Source organism: Anabrus simplex, chromosome 4 (genome assembly GCF_040414725.1).
Source record: "Anabrus simplex isolate iqAnaSimp1 chromosome 4, ASM4041472v1, whole genome shotgun sequence".
Classification (NCBI taxonomy): Eukaryota; Metazoa; Arthropoda; class Insecta; order Orthoptera; family Tettigoniidae; genus Anabrus; species Anabrus simplex.
The window spans coordinates 58,464,155-58,484,334 of record NC_090268.1 but is presented as its reverse complement, the minus strand read 5'-3'; the positions used below and the strand labels follow the sequence as shown (position 1 = coordinate 58,484,334).

Below are 20,180 nucleotides of genomic sequence, written 5' to 3'. Positions count from 1 at the left end.
GGGCTTCTCACGAAGAACGTGAACAAGTGAACGGAATCAGAATTACTTCAGTCCGCCATATAAATAGCCCTTTTCTAATTAATTGCTCGACATATTCTTGGCACAGAAAGGAAACTGTACATTTTATCGAGTATTGTAGTAGTTGTCAAGAGAACATGTGACAAACCAGTAATGTTATTCTTGGCAGGAACTGCAACCTCTTCAACACACTTGTAAATTAATTATTCTATTATCTTTGTTGTCGTGAAATATGGATGTAACCTATTCCTACCCCTCTAGTTCCCAAGAAGGTAGGTTCGAGCAGTTCTCTTGAATGTTGGTGAGTTCTGCGACCATGCTCTGAATTTAATTTCTGCTCACACTTACTGTATATTTCTCTGTTTCAGTGTTAGATGCTTATATTGACAGGGAACCAACCTCGACCATACTTTCACCTAGTATTTACCGGTACATAAAATTGGGCTTGACAGCTGAGTGACATTGTGATTGGGTTCTCACCAAGGTGATCTCGGTTCGAATGCCATCCAGTGTATGTGGGTTTTTGAAATGAAAGGTCCTGTCGTAGTAGTTCTAAGGTAAGGGTGTATTCTGCCCGAAGGCAGGTCCGAACCATCGCAGAGGTGTGCCTGAACCGGAGTTTACGTACGGTAGGGTGACCAGATCCTTTCCGTTCCTCCATTCCCTTACCCACCACCAACAGCGCGTGGCAACCCATCCAAACCTTGACCACGCCCAATGTTGCTTAATTTCGAAGATCTCACGGGATCGGGTGTTTCAACTCGGCTACGGCCGTTGGCGAAAGGAAATTGAGCCAACGGGACGTGTTTTTCCCTAGCGGTCATCCATCCAAGTACTGACCACACCCGATGTTGCTTAACTGCGGTGTTCGGACGAAAACCAGTGTATTCAACATGGTCTGGCCGTTGGCGCAGTAGTTCTAAATCCACGTAAAACTGGAGATCCCATTATTTCAACAATCACGTGAAACTATAAAATTTCTTCTCATACTACTACTACTGTGTGTGTTGAAGTCGTGGTGGTGGTGATTATTGTTTAAGAGGAAGTACAACTAGGTAACCATCCTTTATATAACACTAATCGGAGAGAAAAAACAGAAGAGATGAAATGAAGATATCGGCCAAAGGAAGACAAGGGCCACGAAGGGCGTGAAAATGAAAGACTCCCTAGGCCTCGGGAACCTAATACCGCCGGGGTCGGAAAAGAACAAGATTGACCAAGGAAGGTCGGATAGGACACATGAAAGTGAGGATCCTGGCACAAGTAAGTGGAAGCAATGCCAGAAGTCAGCTAAGGGCCCCGTGGTCGCCAACCCACGCTCCCAAGTTTAGATCCTCTTGGACTTTGTATGTTGAATCCTGAGGACAAAGGCTCATTCGATCCCTAATAGATTCACCATCAGATTTCATAGTTAGACTAGATGGAAATGAAGAGATGGAATAAGGAAATGAGAAGTGAATTCTCCGTTAATTTTTTCACCAAACCAGAAGTGCTGATTGATATCAGTCTCTCAATAATTAGTAGAAGATAAACACTAGCGACGATTATGAGGGTGAAGGGTCAGTTTCCTCACTTCGTGGAGAAAACGTTACAATTTAGCAGGCTGAAGCTAGGCATTATTAAAAAAAGCAATTTGTACAAGCCCTGTTCTCTTATCAGCTACTTTTTCCTTCATTTTATTTGATTATTAACAAAATTATTAGCGGAAATACGCACCAAATGTCGTTTGTCGCGGCTAACCGATTTGTATAGCGCCACAGCAAGTAGTGGAAACTACATGTGCTGTGAGGAAGGGTAGCAGGGGTATATTTTTTGCCAAGGTCATGGACACTGAGGTATGATTCACCCACTTGCCGCGCGCATTCGCCAATCTGGCAGACTTTTTCTTTTTTTGCTAGTGGTTTTACGTCGCAGCGACACAGATAGGTCTTATGGCGACGATGGGATAGGAAAGGCCTAGGAGTTGGAAGGAAGCAGCCGTGGTACAGCCCGAGCATTTGCCTGGTGTGAAAATGGGAAACCACGGAAAACCATATTCAGGGCTGCCGACAGTGGGATTCGAACCCACGATCTCCCGGATGCAAGCTCACAGCCGCGCGCCCCTAACCGGACGGCCAACTCGCCTGCTGGCAGACTCTATAGTGTCTGTTAGTTTCTTAGTGTGTTATCTAATACTAAATTATTTTTAATTGGCTATTCACGCCGTACTTCTATGTAATTGTAAGATACGTGTAATTTTGTTCGTTAGGTAAAAATTTTATCTTATAGTATCGAATCAAAATCTCAAAATAACTTTTTTTTTTTGGCTAGTGGCTTTAGTCGCACTGACACAGAAAGGTCTTATGGCGACGATGGAATAGGAAAGGGCTAGGAGTAGGAGCGGCCGCACCTCCTATGCTGAACAGGGGCCTTGCGGGGGGATGGGAAGATTGTAAGGGATAGACAAGGAAGAGGGAAGGAAGTGGCCGTGGCCTTAAGTTAGGTACCATCCCGGCATTTGCCTGGAGAAGAAGTGGGAAACCACGGAAAACCACTTCCAGGATGGCTGAGGTGTGAATCGAACCGACCTCTACTCATTTGACCTCCCGAGGCTGAGTGGACCCCGTTTCAGCTCTCGTACCACTTTTCAAATTTTGTGGCAGAGCCGGGAATCGAACCCGGGCCTCCGCGAGTGGCAGCTAATCGCACTAACCACTACACCACTGAGGCAGAGGCCCATCAACACAATAATTAAAACTGAAAGGACTTTTCTTCTTTTATAATGTTTTAATATATTATATTATATTATATAATATAATATTATTATTATTATTATTATTATTATTATTATTATTATTATTTATTATTATTAATTATTATTTATCGATACGGCCACCTTTGGGCCACGTTTACACAATCTTCCTTCCGTCACGCAGACTGATACCCTTCTCTTTACACTCTCACCAAAGATTCTTGAGTCTTTGACTTCTTCTTGCTATTGTTTTATCAAACAAGGTAATAGGAATTTCTTTGTCATATTTCACTCTTCTCGGTTTGGAGGTTTTTGAGATGATGTGGTGAGTAATGTTTTCCATGTGTAGATATGTTTAGTATCTGGTTCTTCGTGGAGAAACGTTGGGAAATACTGATCTATGCTGTCAATTTTCTTTATATTAGTAGTTCATGCTTGTATTCCTTGTTCCAGGGCGATCCAGAAGAAGCAGACAATCCAAATACGGGCATAGGCGCATTTCGTTTCATGCTGGAAACGAACAAAGGCCGCACCATGTTGGAGTTCCAGGAGCTGATGACCGTGTTCCAGTTGTTACATTGGAATGGCAGCCTGAAGGCGATGCGGGAGCGCCAATGTTCTCGTCAAGAGGTGGTAGCGCACTACTCGAATCGCGCGCTGGACGACGATATGCGCTCCCAAATGGCGCTAGACTGGATCGCACGCGAGCAGGAGAATGCGGGAGCGCTGGGCCGCGAACTGGGCCTGGCGGAGCGTGAACTGGAGGCTGCTAGGTTGGCCGGACGGGAGCTGCGCTTCCCGAAGGAGAAGAAAGACATCCTCATGCTCGCTCACACGCAGGTCAACGGCTCGTTGTCTAGCTAATGAGCGACCACTAAGACTGCCGTAACGATGGAAGCGGCTGTCTGTATGCACACACTTGGTGAAAACAATGTCAGTCACAAAGAATGTCGGTAACTTCGTTTAAGAATTTGATGTCGATGTGCTGTTCTACAGTCGAGAAGAGTTCAACAAGCCTTAAGTCGAATGTATCATCTGCCTTCCCGTCTAAACCTGCAGATGATGTGATGAGTATCTAGCAAAGCTTATTATGCCCACTGAACAAATTTGACACGAGAAACAGAAAACTAATTATAGCCAAACTACGCAAGTAATCACGAAGTAGTAAAAACGTAGTTGTTCCAGGTTTTGTATACGCTCAGGAACCACAGAATATCATTTTAGAATTGGATTTTCTTCGAAAAAAAAAAAAGCACTTCCAACATAATACTGTTTGATCCACACAGTATGGTAATAGGATTCAATACAATTACATCGAATTACTTAAATCACGAAACTTATTATAACTAAATGAAACGACTACTAAACCCTTGATGGTCTAAAAGGTCATGGGTTCAATACTTTTAAAAGAAATACTGATATTATAGATAAAAACGTGTGTAAAATGACATTCATGTTTTGTGCTCAGATCTTGCTCCATCATCACATTACAACTGAGCCCGGTCTGTCCATTGTAGTCGTAAGTGAATAGTCCCTAATTTGCAGAACATCCAACGTAAGGTGGCAACAAATTTCCATTGTATCCAACGAATAAAATTTGTCCCTGGACATAACGCGGTCTGCTCCAATCATTTTGTTGGAAACGATAGATATGAAATTGTAGTCAATTTTCAGGTCTCGTTTACACTAGGACAACATACAGCGTTACACAGTTTAATTTCAAAGCATGAAAGAGCACATGAAAAACTACACGAAACCGCATAAAACTCAATTTTGTCCATGGGTGTACATAGTAAGGTTTGTGACGATACTCCTCGTGTGAAATTTCATATCTATAAGTAGTTCTTCATTAACATTTCCATCAGCGAATTAGTGGATGTTCACAAATATGTGGTGAGAGAAATTGTTAATAAAGTATAATGTGCTTGAAAGTGCAACATAATTGATTTCACTTTCGATCTTCAGCAGAAACTATACCTTGACGCCTGTATAGGTCATAAAATAAATTTCAATATTCCATTCTTTTCGTTATAGTGTTAGTAATTTACAAATTTCGATGAAATTGATAACTGTATAACCTCGTAGAATATTCAATGAATAGGCCCGCAGTTTGCTGCTTTGTAGAATTGCTTTAATGTAAATTTGATTTTAAAGTAGCCTATGGTCATTGAATAAATATCATATCGAAAAAGTTGATTCAGTTCCTTCGTGTTATAATTCATTCAATCATACTCTTATTTATCTACTTGTTGCTAAAATTTCTTTTTTCAAGTAGCGTGGCGCCTTGAATGGTATCATAATTATCATACAGTGAAAATGTCGTATAATGTGTGTAGTATTACTCCAGACTTTTCAAATGTATTAGTGACTCGTGATTATAATTTCCCTTAACTTAAGATCGTAGAATACTTAATAGGAATGAAATATTCCGTATTCTAGAAACGCAAGACTGTTTTTCAAATTAAAATTCCATTTTTTACATTACACGTTATTTGGCAGAAGATTAGTAACATTTTTAAATATACGGAATTCAGACATTTAATGACAGTATAAAATGTTTAAATGAAGGCGATATACATGAAAAAACGATAACTATATAGTAGATTGTATTTAATATGATCAGTATGATAATCTTACCACGCATTTGCTGAATACACCACTTATACAGTTGAAAATCTCACTTGAACACAGTATAGTGCTGAATAGGATGTATGCATATAACCAAGAGGAATGCTTTCAGCTGGTGGGAAATTTTGGCTTAGTAAGGTCAAATGAAGAACTGCCTATGTTGAGAACTCTCTTATGTCAAATATGGAGAAAGTTGTTGAATTTATAAATTTATTTAAGGCTTGGTACTCTGCGCTACATAGAAGAACTAAAAATAACAAAACAACTATTTATTCCAGAGGTTGGCAGAACGACTTAAACTGTGCTCGGGAGCCTGCGTGTACGTTGACGGAGTAGGCAAACAAACTACCATTGAGTCGAGATAAAACAGGAGGAGTAACACTTTGCTGCATAAGACAAATGTACGTAGTATTCTCATTCAAGAATTTTCTGTCTGGTGAATTTTACTTTAGACATGTTCTCTTCTTGGCATCTTACTAAGTATGGTAAATAAATTTCTAAGCAAAACATTGGCTTGTCTAGAAAGTTAGAATTTATCAGCCGTGATTGGTTTTAGAATATCGTTTTTCAAAATATTTTAATCGGCATTGTAAGTTGAATAATTAAGTATACTTAATTTCCTTTCCATTTAAGAGAAACTTCATAAAATGTAAATTGATTAATCTATAAATTTCGTAAAATTATTAATTGAGATAAACACTTTTCACCTTGGTTGGTTCGGATATTTTTAAGATGTTCCATCTCAACATTCTATTGTGTTTATTCTCGCTGACACATCAATAGCGCTTCTGACTACAGGTGAGGTAGTCTGACAGAGTGAATACTCACAAGGAAACTCTTCCATCTGTAAATCTCCGATCTGATTGAGATTTGGTACAACGACTTTGGTAGGAATACTTCATTCAGCCATATCAAAATTAGATGTCCAGTCGTATACTTAGTACCGGTTTTGTGACGTCAAAGTTTGCTCCTTTAAGCACCGAATAGGTAGGAGTGAGCGGCGGGAAGCAGGCAGAGGCGGGGCGGCCGGCCAGTTCATCTGCTACGCTCTCACTCTTTCTCTCACACACATACATTACTTCCCCACCTCTACACTCCTGTCTATGCGATGCCCAAATGAGCAAACTTTGACACCCCAAAACTGGTGGTAAATATAAGATAGGACATCTAATTTTCTTCTTGATTCGTTATCCCCAACTAAGGAGCGTGTTTGAACTTAATAGCCTTTTTTTTTGGGGGGGGGGGTCTTCTTCTCTTCCCAATGCCTCTTTATCTTCTTGCTTTGTTCCTTTTTACGTTAATCAGTCCATTCCGTATTTCGTCGGGTGGGCTTTACAGAAAATTTTTGTTTGTGAATTAAGGTTCTGAATTGTATTCTACCTTGAATGGCATCTAAGTTTGATAATGGCTGAATAAAACATTTCCACTGAAGTCATTGTACGAAATCTCAATCAGATATGAAACTTACAGTTGAAAGGGTTTCCTTGTCAGTCAGTTAATATCTCTTAACCCTATCATACGCCGTTCAACGCGTGTAGTATTCTGCAATTCGTTTGTTGATAGCAATTACCGTTTAGCTACAAAATAGCTCGAAACGAGTAAAAGGTCGTCTGATGCGCAATCCTCTCCTCGATACGACGTACCGTTTGGCCGCAATAAATTTCCAAATGAAAGTCTCCACTATTTAGCGTGCACATTCCCTGGCTCTGTTATGAATATATATAACGCAATGGCTCACTGACTCACATAAATATTTACCCACTTCGGCATGAGCTAGAAACTTGAAATTTGGCAGTGTGATTGCTATTAGCCTGTAACCTACAAACATTTCCAAAAATTCAAATTTTTAATTTTTGCTCCGCTCCCCCCAAACAGAATTGCGGACGCCGTGTTGCAGTGTCCTAGAAAATTAAAATTTGACGTAGATATTGCAAGAAGTTCAAATATTTAATATTTTACCCACTAAAAATATCGAAGTATTAGGCCAAATTTAATGACGGAGCAGACTTTCTCGCCGTTCCACGATTAGTCAACAGCTTACAGTGACGTAATTAGCTCTCTGTCCTAGAAGGCAGAACACGCTCACCCTCCCTAGCACAGTCTAGTTAGCCGCACGCCAATCTCTTGTTTATTTCAGTTCAGATTTGTGGTTATTTTATGTTTCTTCGGTGTTGATTTCAACTTTTCTCAAATGAAAAGACTGAACGGTCTCAACATCGACATCGAGGTGAGAACATTGTATGGATTGACAGCCCTAGTTACTACTGTACATAGCTTTAGTAGATTGAAATTTTGATGATATCCTCTCGATAACTTTCAAACGTGCACTGATATGTTCGCTTTTTGATGTTTATTTGTAATAGTGAGATGTATTGTTTATAGTTACGAATATTTTGTAACCTTGCTAAAAGTGAAAGGAGAGATGAATATTGTGTACTTATTAATGATCTCATGAATTTATAATTCTGTTTTTTAATATTGTAAATCGCTTCGTTAAAGAAATGTTTTTCTGGTCGCTTGGAAGTTAATTTAATTACTGAAAAATAAAGCGCGATAAATGTTGAATATAATATTTTCGTTTCTTAAACATATTTTGTAATGAAAAGACCTCACACTTCTCCATTATTATGACATGAATATTAAAAGTAGTTATCACAATCTGAAACTGAATGAGGTAGCTCTCTATAACTTTTAGCTGAGTAACGTAGGGCTTTCTTCGAGCCCTTAGCACTTTCTTGTTCTGTTCCTCCGGTTCACCGGTGGAATTGTAATAAACATCTAAAAGTATTTTACAGTTCTCTTTGCATCACAATTTCAAAGAAATAGGCCCTTACATTGGAAAAATCATACCATTTTCCCTCTCAGCGCCGTGACGTACATTTCATAGTCAACAGTCTCAGCAAAGATGAAATAGTGCAACATTCCCAGTCACTATGACGAGGTGGATTTACCACCCCGCCCCCCCTCCTATTTCCCAATCCTTGGTGGGGTTGTGAGCGTGAAAGTTTCTGAAATGTGTGTTGCTGCCTCATGTTGATGATATTCCTGAAGCCGCTGATATTATTTCTACAAATACAGACTATTCATTATCTAGTGTAAACAATAAAAAAACGTCTATGTGCTAGTGCGACATTAAACCAGCAATAAAAAAAGAAACTGATTCTGTGGCCAAATTGTCACCATCATTGTCTTCGGACCACAAGGTTCTAGGTTCGATTCTTGGTCGAGTTGTGGAATTTTAACCGCGTATGCCATACGGTTATTTGTTACTAGCTGATGTACCCGTGCTTCGCTACGGAATTCTACATTTTATACAGAATTCTAGGTTAGATTGTGTACACTTAGTGAGCAAGATTGTATTATATTGCATAGCTCTTAACGTTACCCTAGAAACGCGACGGGGAAGTCACCAAACGTCTTTTCTCATATGAAGACTGGGTTAGAGAATTTTAATTGTAATGGTAGGCCTGATTGCCTACCATCAGTCACAATCAGGTTGGGGAGTTTTCATTATAATGGCAGACACTCACTCTCCACCTGCTTTTTTGCATCGTCGGAAAGACTGTCTTAGTGGTTTTCCCAAGTGAAATTAACATAGGCCATTACAATGACGTCAGTAAGAATGGCGCGATTAAAAGCAATATGAAATACTCGATCAAATGAAAAACATGCATTTTCTCACTTTTAACGAACAGTAGGCTACTACGCTGCCGATCTAACAGTCCAAAGTTCCAGAGCTGGAAGAATGACCAAGCCGCAGACAGTCATGATCCGTGAACACTTTTCGTCTTTTTTCCAAGGGGGGGGGGGGGGTGGTGGTCGAATAGTGGAGAGTCCCAGGGCAAATCTATACCCTTTTACTAATCTGTTTCCTAGGAATACCCGATGAGTCGGAAAATCTCATTTCAGTACACTGGCGGCGGAAAAATCTATCTGACTTGGTGGCAATTTTTTCCTCCAAGCCAGAGGAGAAAATCCCTCTTCACTGCTAATTTGGAATAAAATGATTGTAGAATTTAATAAAAGTGAAGAGGAAGACGCTTTTCTTAACATACGCCTCTTTTCAGGGTTGAATTTTGAATTGTTTAGTGAATTGTAGTGGAATAATTTGGAATAGGCCTAAATTGTAATTCTAGACCAGGTCATACTACTACAGTACAGTATTTCTAAGTGAGCCTCTGCCAAACATGCACACTGCTCATTCAAAACAGCGTATCAGAGTAGGGATCGAATAGCTGGAATACTATGATGAACCAGTGTGTTACGTACCAGCAGTATCAGACAATGTATGAACCAGAGGATTGGCTTGCTAAAGAAAAAAGTTTTTTTTTTAACTCTCCAGCTATTTCTCGCCAATATTCAGTCAAGTTCCTATACTCGATACGCAACAGTAATCCTATCTATTGGAGTTGAGGGCAAAGAACATCACAACAAACAATGGTCAATGTAATATTATTGTTGATCAATGTTATGCGCTTTCGATTTTGTAGGTCTTCACATTTAGTTTTCTTCCGACTCTGAAATACTACTCTTATCATAGTCGGTACGGTAAAACTGAATAAAACATAAATGATCGGAAATTGTATTCTCTATAGCTATTGTTATGTAGTACTTTTCTATAGGACCAATAACATAGATATTTAAGAATTAAATTTTATGCGCCTTCCCCTAAACTACAATTTCATTCAGTTTCTTATTCCCCGACTCTATATACCGATTTTAATTAAATTCTGTCAACCCATTTTCTCGCGGCTTGGCGTTGATATGGACTTAGCAACAAAAATACAAATTCATGAATATCTGTGTTATCATAGCCGGTACGGCAAAAATGTATAAGACATAAATGATCGGAGTAGTATTTATCGATAGGACCATTAATAATATAAATATTTGAGAATTAAATTTTAGGCCTTCCCCTAAACTACCATTTCACTCAGCGTGAGTAAAATGATTTACAGCCTAGACTGTAGTGGCTCATCCCATGACTTTACATACCAGTTTTCATGAAATTCTCTTCAGCCGTTTCCTCGCAATGCCTGTACATACAGACAGACAGACAGACAGACAGACAGACAGACATTACGGAAAAGTAAGAAGTGCATTTCCTTGTTATTGTGGACATGAGCGATAAAGAAATACCTTTTTTTTTTTTTCAAATTCTGAGCAATGTACAGACAAAACTCGTATTTTATATATATAGATTATGTTGGCCACATGTAATGTTTACACTGCACTATATCTTCTGGTATGGGCTAGAATAAATTTGTTATTTTCATTGACCTGTCTCAGGCCCATCCTTGGTTTTGACAATATTAAATTGACCGAGGTATGAGCGATGCTAGTAATTCCATTCCTTATGCAGCCAGTACCTGTTACGAATTATGTGAAAATATCGCTCATAGGGTTGGCTGGTGCATGCATTTCAGTGAGCTTGGCAGAATGATATGTAATAGCACCTTCTGGTGCAACGGGAAACTACCTCACTCCTCATTTCCTAGTATGCCTCTTCAGGCTATCTGTGACAGGTGCTGGCGGAGCTGAGGAGGGTAAAACCATCCTTCGGGCTGAATACCCAACTGCTATTTGCACACTGCACTAGACTCGCACACAGTTTACATCCAACGGCAGACGCCCCTTACCATCGCCGAAGGATCTCTCTTCGAAGGACTGCACCAGGCTGTAATTGTCACACGAAACTGATTTCTTTACGGAAGAGGGTGGGATGGGTGCGTATTTACAACTTGCTGTACGTCACACTGACACAGATAGCTCTTACGGAGACGATGAGATAGGAAAGAGCTAGGAGTGGAAAGGAAGCGGCTTTGGCTTTATTAAGGTACCCGCATTTGCCTGTTGTAAAAATGGGAAACTACGAAAAGCCATCTTCTGGGCTGCCGACAGTGGGGTTCGAACCCACCATCTTCCGAATGCAAGCTCACCACTGCGCGCCCCTAAGCGCATGGCCAACTTGCTCAGTGGTGCGTATTTAGCATAGTGGCTTTCTACCCGGTTAAACTTCGATTCCCGCTCGAGGGTGGGTTGTAAGTTTCACCTGATAAATAACCCCTGACCAAAACCAAAAATTAGTCAGGTGGCTCTAGTGACCCCACAAATACCCGGAACAAGCTGAAGATTAAAAAGAAATACTCGTATCTACGGAAGTGGTAAAGATATAGCAAATGTGACTTATTTCCGGGTTCCCGTTGACATCTTGATCGGGTGCTTTTCTCTTTACAAACAGCACGGAGGGCATATGTGGGCATTGGCTTTTCCAAGAGACTTAAAACGAAGTTCTCAAAAAAGTGTGAAGCAGAAAAAGAAATGTTGCATCGAAGTAGATTTGACTTCTAATATTGATGAGAGATCATGCGAACAACAAGAAGACAGGACACATGGGACACTGTGAGGTACGGGAGGAGGAAGGATGTGTGCAGATGCACAGGGCAAACCTGTTTAGAAGTTGTCCCCCACTCGTCTGGCAAATCTCCAAGTTCCAAGGAGAGAGAGAGAGAGAGAGAGAGAGAGATGGATAGTGCTTGTGTTCCGGAGCCAAACTAACTCGATCCGATACCCGCCAGCTTGCGCGCGCGCGTACACACACACACGCCGTTTTTACAACTTAACAGAAAAAATCACGGTTTTTATAAAAAATGTTGGAAACAAGTCTGTCTAACTGCACTATAACTCTTTATAGCAACAAAATACCTTGTGGTAAAGGAACAATGAACCATCGTTCCGGACTACAGCTTGTTATAGTTGCACTCGCTGAGACGAAGAAGAATTTTAAGCACCTGTTTTAAAAGGAATGATGCTATTCTATCAAGGTAATTTACCAACGTTTAGATTAATGGTTAATTTTCGTCCGAAAATTATAATAATTACTGAGTACTCGGCTTTTCATATTGATGCAAAAAAAAAGCATACACTATTGATTGCACATATATTCATTTTGACGGATGTGGTAATAAGTTTCCAATTAATAAATTAGGCATCCGTGCTTTAAAGCTATGCGCAGCAGTGCGTGGAGTGTAACGCTGCTGTGGTCTGTTCGGATCGGAACATGTTCGTATTATCAGAAAGATTTTTTTTTTGCTAGGGGCTATACGTCGCGCCGACACAGATAGGTCTTATGGCGACGATGGGATAGGAAAGGCCTAGGAGTTGGAAGGAAGCTGCCGTGGCCTTAATTAAGGTACAGCCCCAGCATCTGCCTGGTGTGAAAATAGGAAACCACGGAAAACCATTTTCAGGGCTGCCGATAGTGGGATTCGAGCCTACTATCTCCCGGAATGCAAGCTCACAGCTGCGCGCCTCTACGCGCATGGCCAACTCGCCCGGTTCAGAAAAAAGAAAAGCATGTAATTCTTGTATGTACAGATCAGGACACAGTTATAATGGCAGTATTGGTAACCATAAGGCAACATATCAGGTTTTGTTCCTTACGCCAAAATAAAATGATCGCTTTCTGCTTAAGTGAGAATTACTGGTTTTTTTAAATAAATATATAGGAGTTAAATAAATTAAAAGCCAAATGAGGTAAAATAGAGTAATTATGTAGTTATGCAACCAACGTATTTTGTACATACGTTAGACTTACAGAACACTACGCCGGTGTTGGACGCCACGAATAACGGCTGAGGGGATTCGTCGTGCTGACCACACAACACCTCATAATCTGCAGGCCTTCGGGCTAAGCAGCGGTTGCTTGGTAGGCCATGGCCCTCCGGGGCTGTTGAGTCATGATATTTACAGAATACTATACAAAATTGCTTGCAGCATGTGACATTTTTTTAAATAGCTTGACGTCTGTCTGCCTCTGTGGTGTAGTGGTTAGTGTGATTAGCTGCCACCCCCGGAGGCCCGGGATCGATTCCCGGCTCTGCCACGAAATTTGAAAAGTGGTACGAGGGCTGGAACGGGGTCCACTCAGCGTCGGGAGGTCAGTTGAGTAGAGGTGGGTTCGATTCCTACCTCAGCCATCCTTGAAGTAGTTTTCGGTGGTTTCCCCACTTCTCTTTCAGGCAAATGCCGGGATGGTACCTAACATAAGGCCACGGCCGCTTCCTTCCCCCTTCCTTATCTATCCCTTCCAATCTTCCCATCCCCACGCAAGGCGTCTGTTCAGCATAGCAGGTGAGGCCGCCTGGGCGAGGTACTGGCCATCCTTCCCAGTTGTATCCCCCGACCCAGAGTCTAAAGCTCCAGGACACTGCCCTTGAGGCGGTAGAGGTGGGATCTATCGCTGAGTCCGAGGGAAAAGTCGACCCTGGAAGGTAAACAGATTAAGAAGAAGAAGAAGAAGAAGAAGAAGCTTGACGTCTGTTAGAGACACAAGTAAAGCAAAGCATTTCCGTACAGGCCGTGAAGGCCCCTGGGGGGGGGGGAGGTAGATAAAGGCTTCCACTATCCATAACCTCGACACTTGGTGGTGTAGAGTGCTTAGCTCTACGCCCGGCCGCCTTTGCACCCAGGAATTAACGTGGTACTCATTTTTGGTGTAGGCTGAGTGAACCTCATGGCCATGTGCATCTCCGGAAGTGGAAATATCGTTTTTTAAATTTTTACGACTTCCTGACGGGGAATCAAACCCACGTCCTTCCGGGTAAACCGAGCACGCCTCACCGCCTCGGCCAGGCAGCCCCTATTAGAGATACAGTATACTAGAACTTAATGAACAATATACTGTACTCTATCTGGATTCTCTTCCGCTAAATTCTAGCTTAAATAATCGTTTCAATGCCGGGCTGAGTGGCTCAGACGGATGAGGCACCGGCCTTCTGACCCCAACTTGGCAGGTTCAATCTTGGCTCAGTCCGGTGTTATTTGAAGGTGCTCAAATACCTCAGCCTCGTGTCGGTAGATTTACTGGCACGTAAAAGAACTCCTGAGGGACTAAATTCCGGCACCTCGGCGTCTCCGAAAACCGTAAAGGAGTAGTTAGCGGGACGTAAAGCAAATAGCATTATTATTATTATTATTATTATTATTATTATTATTATTATTGTTATTGTTATTATTATTGTTATTATTATTATTATTATTATTATTATTATTATTATTATTATTATTATTATTATTATTATTATTATTATTATTATTATTATTATTATTATTAATCGTTTCAATGTTGAAAACATTTCTTAGTAGACACAGTAGGGGTTCCCATTCTAAGAAAACGTAAAATTAAGCAATTTCCTCAATTGTGTCGAACGTTGTAGGGCTAAAGGGTCCAAAAAGGTTTCAAATTGTGTCTTGGACAGCTCTATCAATTTAAAAAAAAAATCGAAAATCACTTCCGTTCTGAATGCAGTCCCGGACAAAGAGCCTAAAATCGCTTGTTTCTTTACTCGTTTTCTTTTTGAATGAAATCCTAGCCATATTAACTGATTTACATAATTCTTTCAGCAATGTGTTCCGTGGTTCAGTACCCTCATGTGTTATTTTTTATTTTTTTAAATGTCATCACCGAATGTAGTTATAAGGGCTTAAGTGAAACTCTGCATTGACTGACATTATCGCTCGTAGTGGTGCTTAAGTGAAACAATGCATTGACTCACATTAGCGCTCGTAGTGGTGCTTAAGTGAAACAATGCATTGACTCACATTAGCGCTCGTAGTGGTGCTTAAGTGAAACAATGCATTGACTGACATTAGCGCTCGTAGTGGTGCTTAAGTGAAACAATGCATTGACTCACATTAGCGCTCGTAGTGGTGCTTAAGTGAAACAATGCATTGACTCACATTATCGCTCGTAGTGGTGCTTAAGTGAAACAATGCATTGACTCACATTATCGCTCGTAGTGGTGCTTAAGTGAAACAATGCATTGACTCACATTAGCGCTCGTATTGGTGCTTAAGTGAAACAATGCATTGACTCACATGAGCGCTCGTGGTGGTGCTTAAGTGAAACAATGCATCGACTCACATTAGCGCTCGTAGTGGTGCTTAACTGAAACAATGCATTGACTCGCATTAGCACTCGTAGTGGTGCTTAACTGAAACAATGCATTGACTCACATTAGCGCTCGTAGTGGTGCTTAACTGAAACAATGCATTGACTCACATTAGCGCTCGTAGTGGTGCTTAAGTGAAACAATGCATTGACTCACATTAGCGCTCGTAACGGTAGGAAAAGGCAAACTGCTAATCTAATCGACAGGATAACGATAATTAAGGAAAGGATTTTAATGTTTAGGAGTGAATAAAGATTATATTCTCATACTTCATAATATTTTATTTACCTAAAATTCGTAGCTCATATCCCGGGAGGTTTTCGACACTGAGTTTCTTGCCTGAAGCCGATTTTTTAAATACTGTACTATGATTAAATCCTTTCTTTACGTTGCAAGTGGCATTTTATTCTCGTTTTCCTTTATCACGGAATCTGTTCTGATTACATGAAATTTCAAACGCATGGTGTTCAGATTACCGAGCTTCTACTGTATTAAATACCAACTTCTTTAAAAAGGCAGGTATTTAAACAAACAGTTCTCAATTCGAGTTGTTGTCTAAGTGCAAGTGTTTTATTTTTTAAATAATTCTTTGTACAAAACATACTTATTCCTTGTGTCCAGGCTTCTAAGTGAAAGATAAGTGTCACTCTGGATTTGGCATGGATTCGCAGTTGTTGCTGGTGCTTGTAATTGACAATTCTTCTGCCCGTATCATAGACTGGAAACTGGGGACTTCTGATACGTATGTAGAGGTCCAAAATATTGCCAGTGAATTCTCTTACTCCTTCGACGGATTGGAGGATTCGACGTCCTAGGCAAATGGGAGACAATTTACGTCCTTTGAGGCAATCCACATCCTCCCCACCCCTACTCACTAACAACACAGAAGTCCGTCGTTAAAAGGAAATAACATCTTTAATATTGGTGTTGACACTTAAGTGCCTTCACCGATAGTCCGCGCTGATGAATTACTGTTAAATTTAACAGTGTAGTAATACTTACCGTCCGAATAAATTGATCTAATCTTACCATTCCAAACAAATGTATGAAATAAAAATATAATAGTATTTTTTGTTACAGGTGTGTTATCACTGTAAACTATCAACTGTTTCAATCTAATCTAGAAGTTAATATCACTATTCGGACTAAAACTTGCGTTTATAATAAGCTCTACGAGATTAAAAGAGTTCCAAAAAAGACGACGACGATGGTGACTTAAATAGTAGTTGTCGAGAGTAACATTATGGCTATAATCTTTGATCATTTTCTTCTTTCTACATCACATCGTTTTCTCTGTCGTCTATTTCTTCTTGTATTCTGCTGTCACGTCGCACCCTTAATTTCCTGAATTTGATCATCAGTCTCTTGAAGCTATCTCGCTCCTCTCCAATTAATTGTCTTTCTAATGTAGTTGTGCAGCGGTAAATGTCTGAGAGTGAAGATGAGGTATTAAACAAGATTATGAGACCGGTATCTGGTTTTTCATCTTGTTCTAGAACACAATGGCAGATTGCGTAAACTGAATTTCATTGAAAAGCCCGTATTGTCGTTAGTATACTTTTTAAAAGGTACAGTCAAAGGTTCCGCCTCTACAATATTAATTTTTTTTGTTTGTTCAATTAGCAATTAACAAATGTCGTTCTTCCTGATGGACATCATCAGCCGAAATACTTGTAAGATAAGCCTTTGTCTATTTTACTTATCTTACAAGTATTTCGCCTAATGATGTCCACCAAGAAGGGCGAAACATGTTCCGACATTTGTTAATTGCTAATTTAAAAAAATAGTATTGTAAAGGTTGAACCTTTGGCTGTGCCTTTAAAAGAGTACATAATGGCAGATATTCGTGCATCAGATGCCAGCAGAACGCTAAGTGTGATATTACGTCAACAGTTTCGAAATCAGTTTTAAAAGTATACAGTAGTAAAGTTATAAGCCTCCGTGGCTCAGGCGGCAGCGCGCCGGCCTCTCAGCGCTGGGTTCTGTGGTTCAAATCCCGCTCACTCCGTGTGAGATTTGTGCTGGACAAAATGGAGGCGGGACAGGTTTTTCTTCGGGTACTCCTGTTTTCTCTGTCATCATTCATTCTGGCGACATTTTCAAATATCATTCTATTGGATGTTGTCAAATTGGTCCGATGGTTATAGGAATTTGGAGATAAACCAATTAGTGGGGTCGAACTGCACCCACATTTAGCAGAGGGGTGGGGTCGAATTGGTCTGTCGTTAAAATATCAAAACCAAAGATCGAAGAAGTCTTATCATCCGCTCATAGGTCTATATTATACCAACTGTCCCAATAAAGTAACACAAGACTATATAGTTAATATACGTGGCGACTTTTCGGTCTTGTTAGATAACGTATATATGTAGTGGCTTTTCGTTTGGGTTAGATTAAGGTCGCCACTTTTGACTTTTGACACCTTTTGAATATTTAAATTCCTCAAAAACGACTAACTTAAAGCCCTCTCTCTTAACACGGAAAACATTGTACACTTCTACTAGTACTGCACTGCACTGACACTGAGTCTAGAGAAATGAGACAGTCGTTGGGGGTTAGGTTAGTAACCCATTCGGTAATTCCTGCCTCTGCCTGCCAAATACCCATCGGATCAGTTAAACCGTGACTTTTCATTATGTTGCTTCTGCTACTACTACTACTACTACTACTACTACTACTACTACTACTACTACTACCGTTTTCATTCCTCCCCTGAAGGGGGAGGCGGGCCTCCTAACCGGTAACGCCGTCTCTCAGGCCGGGAAATTTGTTACGGTGAAGGAGATGCACGGAGAAGGTGAGGGGGTTGGTGGCCGTGTCCTATACTAAGAACTGTCGCGGCATTCGCCTTAGTGTAAGAGAATAGAAAACCACGGAAAACCATTCTCAGGACAGCCGACGGTTGGGGCCAGCCGTGAGGTCCAGCCCTGTCCCGTCTCCCGAATACAGAGGCGTAGAGCGACGGTAGAGCCGTGTCCACCCCTCCTCTGCTCAGTTGGCCGGTCGGACTACTCAGCTGTCGGACTACGGACTAGCCGTGACCACTTGCGGGCCGAGACCCACTCTGCATCCTCTGACACCTTCGTTATGGAACAAAAATATCTTTGGAATATTTTGACCGTCGGACCAGTTCGGTAACACCCCCGTTTCATTTCTTCTGTCAGTAATTCATCATTGCCCTAGAGGAGTGCGACAGGCTTGGGCAGGCGGCACAATTCCTATCCTCGCCGCTAGATGGGGGATCATTCATTCCATTCCTGATCCGGTCGAATGACTGGAAACAGCTTGTGGAGTTTCAATTATATTTGGATGGTCACTATAAAATAATGTTTTGTAAACAGTCCCCCTCCGTAGCGCACGGTTAGTGTTATTAGCTATCGTCCTCGGGGGCCCAGGTTCGATTCCCGGTACTGCCAGACATTTAAAAATGGCAGGAAGGCTGGTGTGTGGTTGGAATGGTACATGGAGTTCACCTCCATTGGGGGTGTGCCTGAAAATAACTGCACCACGTCTGGATGAAGACACGAATTTACCTGTTTTAAAATTAGTAAACAAGGACTGACCTTACATAGCCCCTTCTATACAAACATTCTATTTTCAACCATGACGAGTGGCATGTTTCTGAAGGTAATTACAAAAGAACGTCGGCTGCTCTGCTCCCTTCTGTCACTCTTTCTTCTTCTTCTTCTTCTTCTTAATCTGTTTACCCTGCAGAGTCGGTTTTTCCCTCGGAATCGGCGAGGGATCCCACCTCTACCGCCTCAAGGACAGTGTCCTGGAGTTTCAGACTTTGGGTCGGGGGATACAACTGGGGAGAATGACCAGTACCTCGCCCAAGCAGCCTCACCTGCTATGCTGAACAGGGGCCTTGTGGAGAGATGGGAAGATTGGATGGGACAGGCAAGGAAGAGGGAAGGAAGCGGCCGTGGCCTTAAGTTAGGTACCATCCCGGCATTTGCCTGGAGGAGAAGTGGGAAACCACGGAAAACCACTTCCAGGATGGCTGAGGGGGGAATCGAACCCACCTCTACTCAGTTGACCTCCTGAGGCTGAGTGGACCCCGTTCCAGCCCTCGTACCATTTTTCAAATTTCGTGGCAGAGCCGGTAATCAAACCCGGACCTCCGGGGGTGGCAGCTAATCACGCTAACCACTACACCACGGAGGCGGACTTTGTCACTCTTTCACTAAGTGCAAATATGCAAGGGCCATTATTGTTACTTGCTGTTTTCGCTGAAAATTGAAGGGAGGCCTGACAAAGTGTGGCGTATTAATGAGGAGCCGCAGGTTGTAAATTGGGGACCACAACTGCACTTGATACGTGTACACAACGTTTAATGGTAGGCAATGACACCAGCGGGTAGCGAGTGGTGGACTAGCCCTGCTTGGGCTAGCGCGATTTGCATGTCAGGGAAATTACGATTGCAAATAAGAAGACGACGAAGAAGAGCAGAAGGAAAGGAAACTTGGCGGCGGTGGCCTCACAGATTTGCATAATAACTCGTGAGCCAGTGAGCAGTGACCCGCACTGATTGGAATGTGGCTTAATATGTCCAATAATGAGGCCTGGAAAATTAATATAATAAAAATTATATAGAAAAATCAAGCAAAACAAAGTCCCCCACGCCAGAGTTTTACATATATATAGCAGCTCGCCTGGCCTCTCTTGATTATTGATGTGTGACTACGCCTTCCCACTACGGTGTTGCAACTTAAATAACGTCCTCTCTTGCTGTAGGAGTGAAGATTACATAGTAAAGAGACCGGTAACCAAGAATGTTGAAGTCATAATTACCAGTTGGAAATTCATCTCTCCACTCTAGCGCTCGTTACATCTCATTGTTCAGTACG

The 20,180-nt window shown here is 41.3% G+C and overlaps 1 protein-coding gene and 1 pseudogene across 1 annotated transcript in view; one reads left to right on the top strand and one right to left on the bottom strand.

Moving 5' to 3' along the window:
• Positions 1-7,925, top strand: part of lft (lowfat) — a gene marked incomplete at its 5' end in the record, with an annotated part of 108,140 nt that extends 100,215 nt beyond the window's left edge. The window contains one exon of the mRNA XM_068227165.1: positions 3,203-7,925. Within this exon, the coding sequence (XP_068083266.1) occupies positions 3,203-3,613 (411 nt within the window). The remainder of the gene's footprint in view (positions 1-3,202) is intronic.
• Positions 810-928, bottom strand: LOC136872998 (5S ribosomal RNA; annotated as a pseudogene).
• Positions 7,926-20,180: the final 12,255 nt, after the last annotated feature.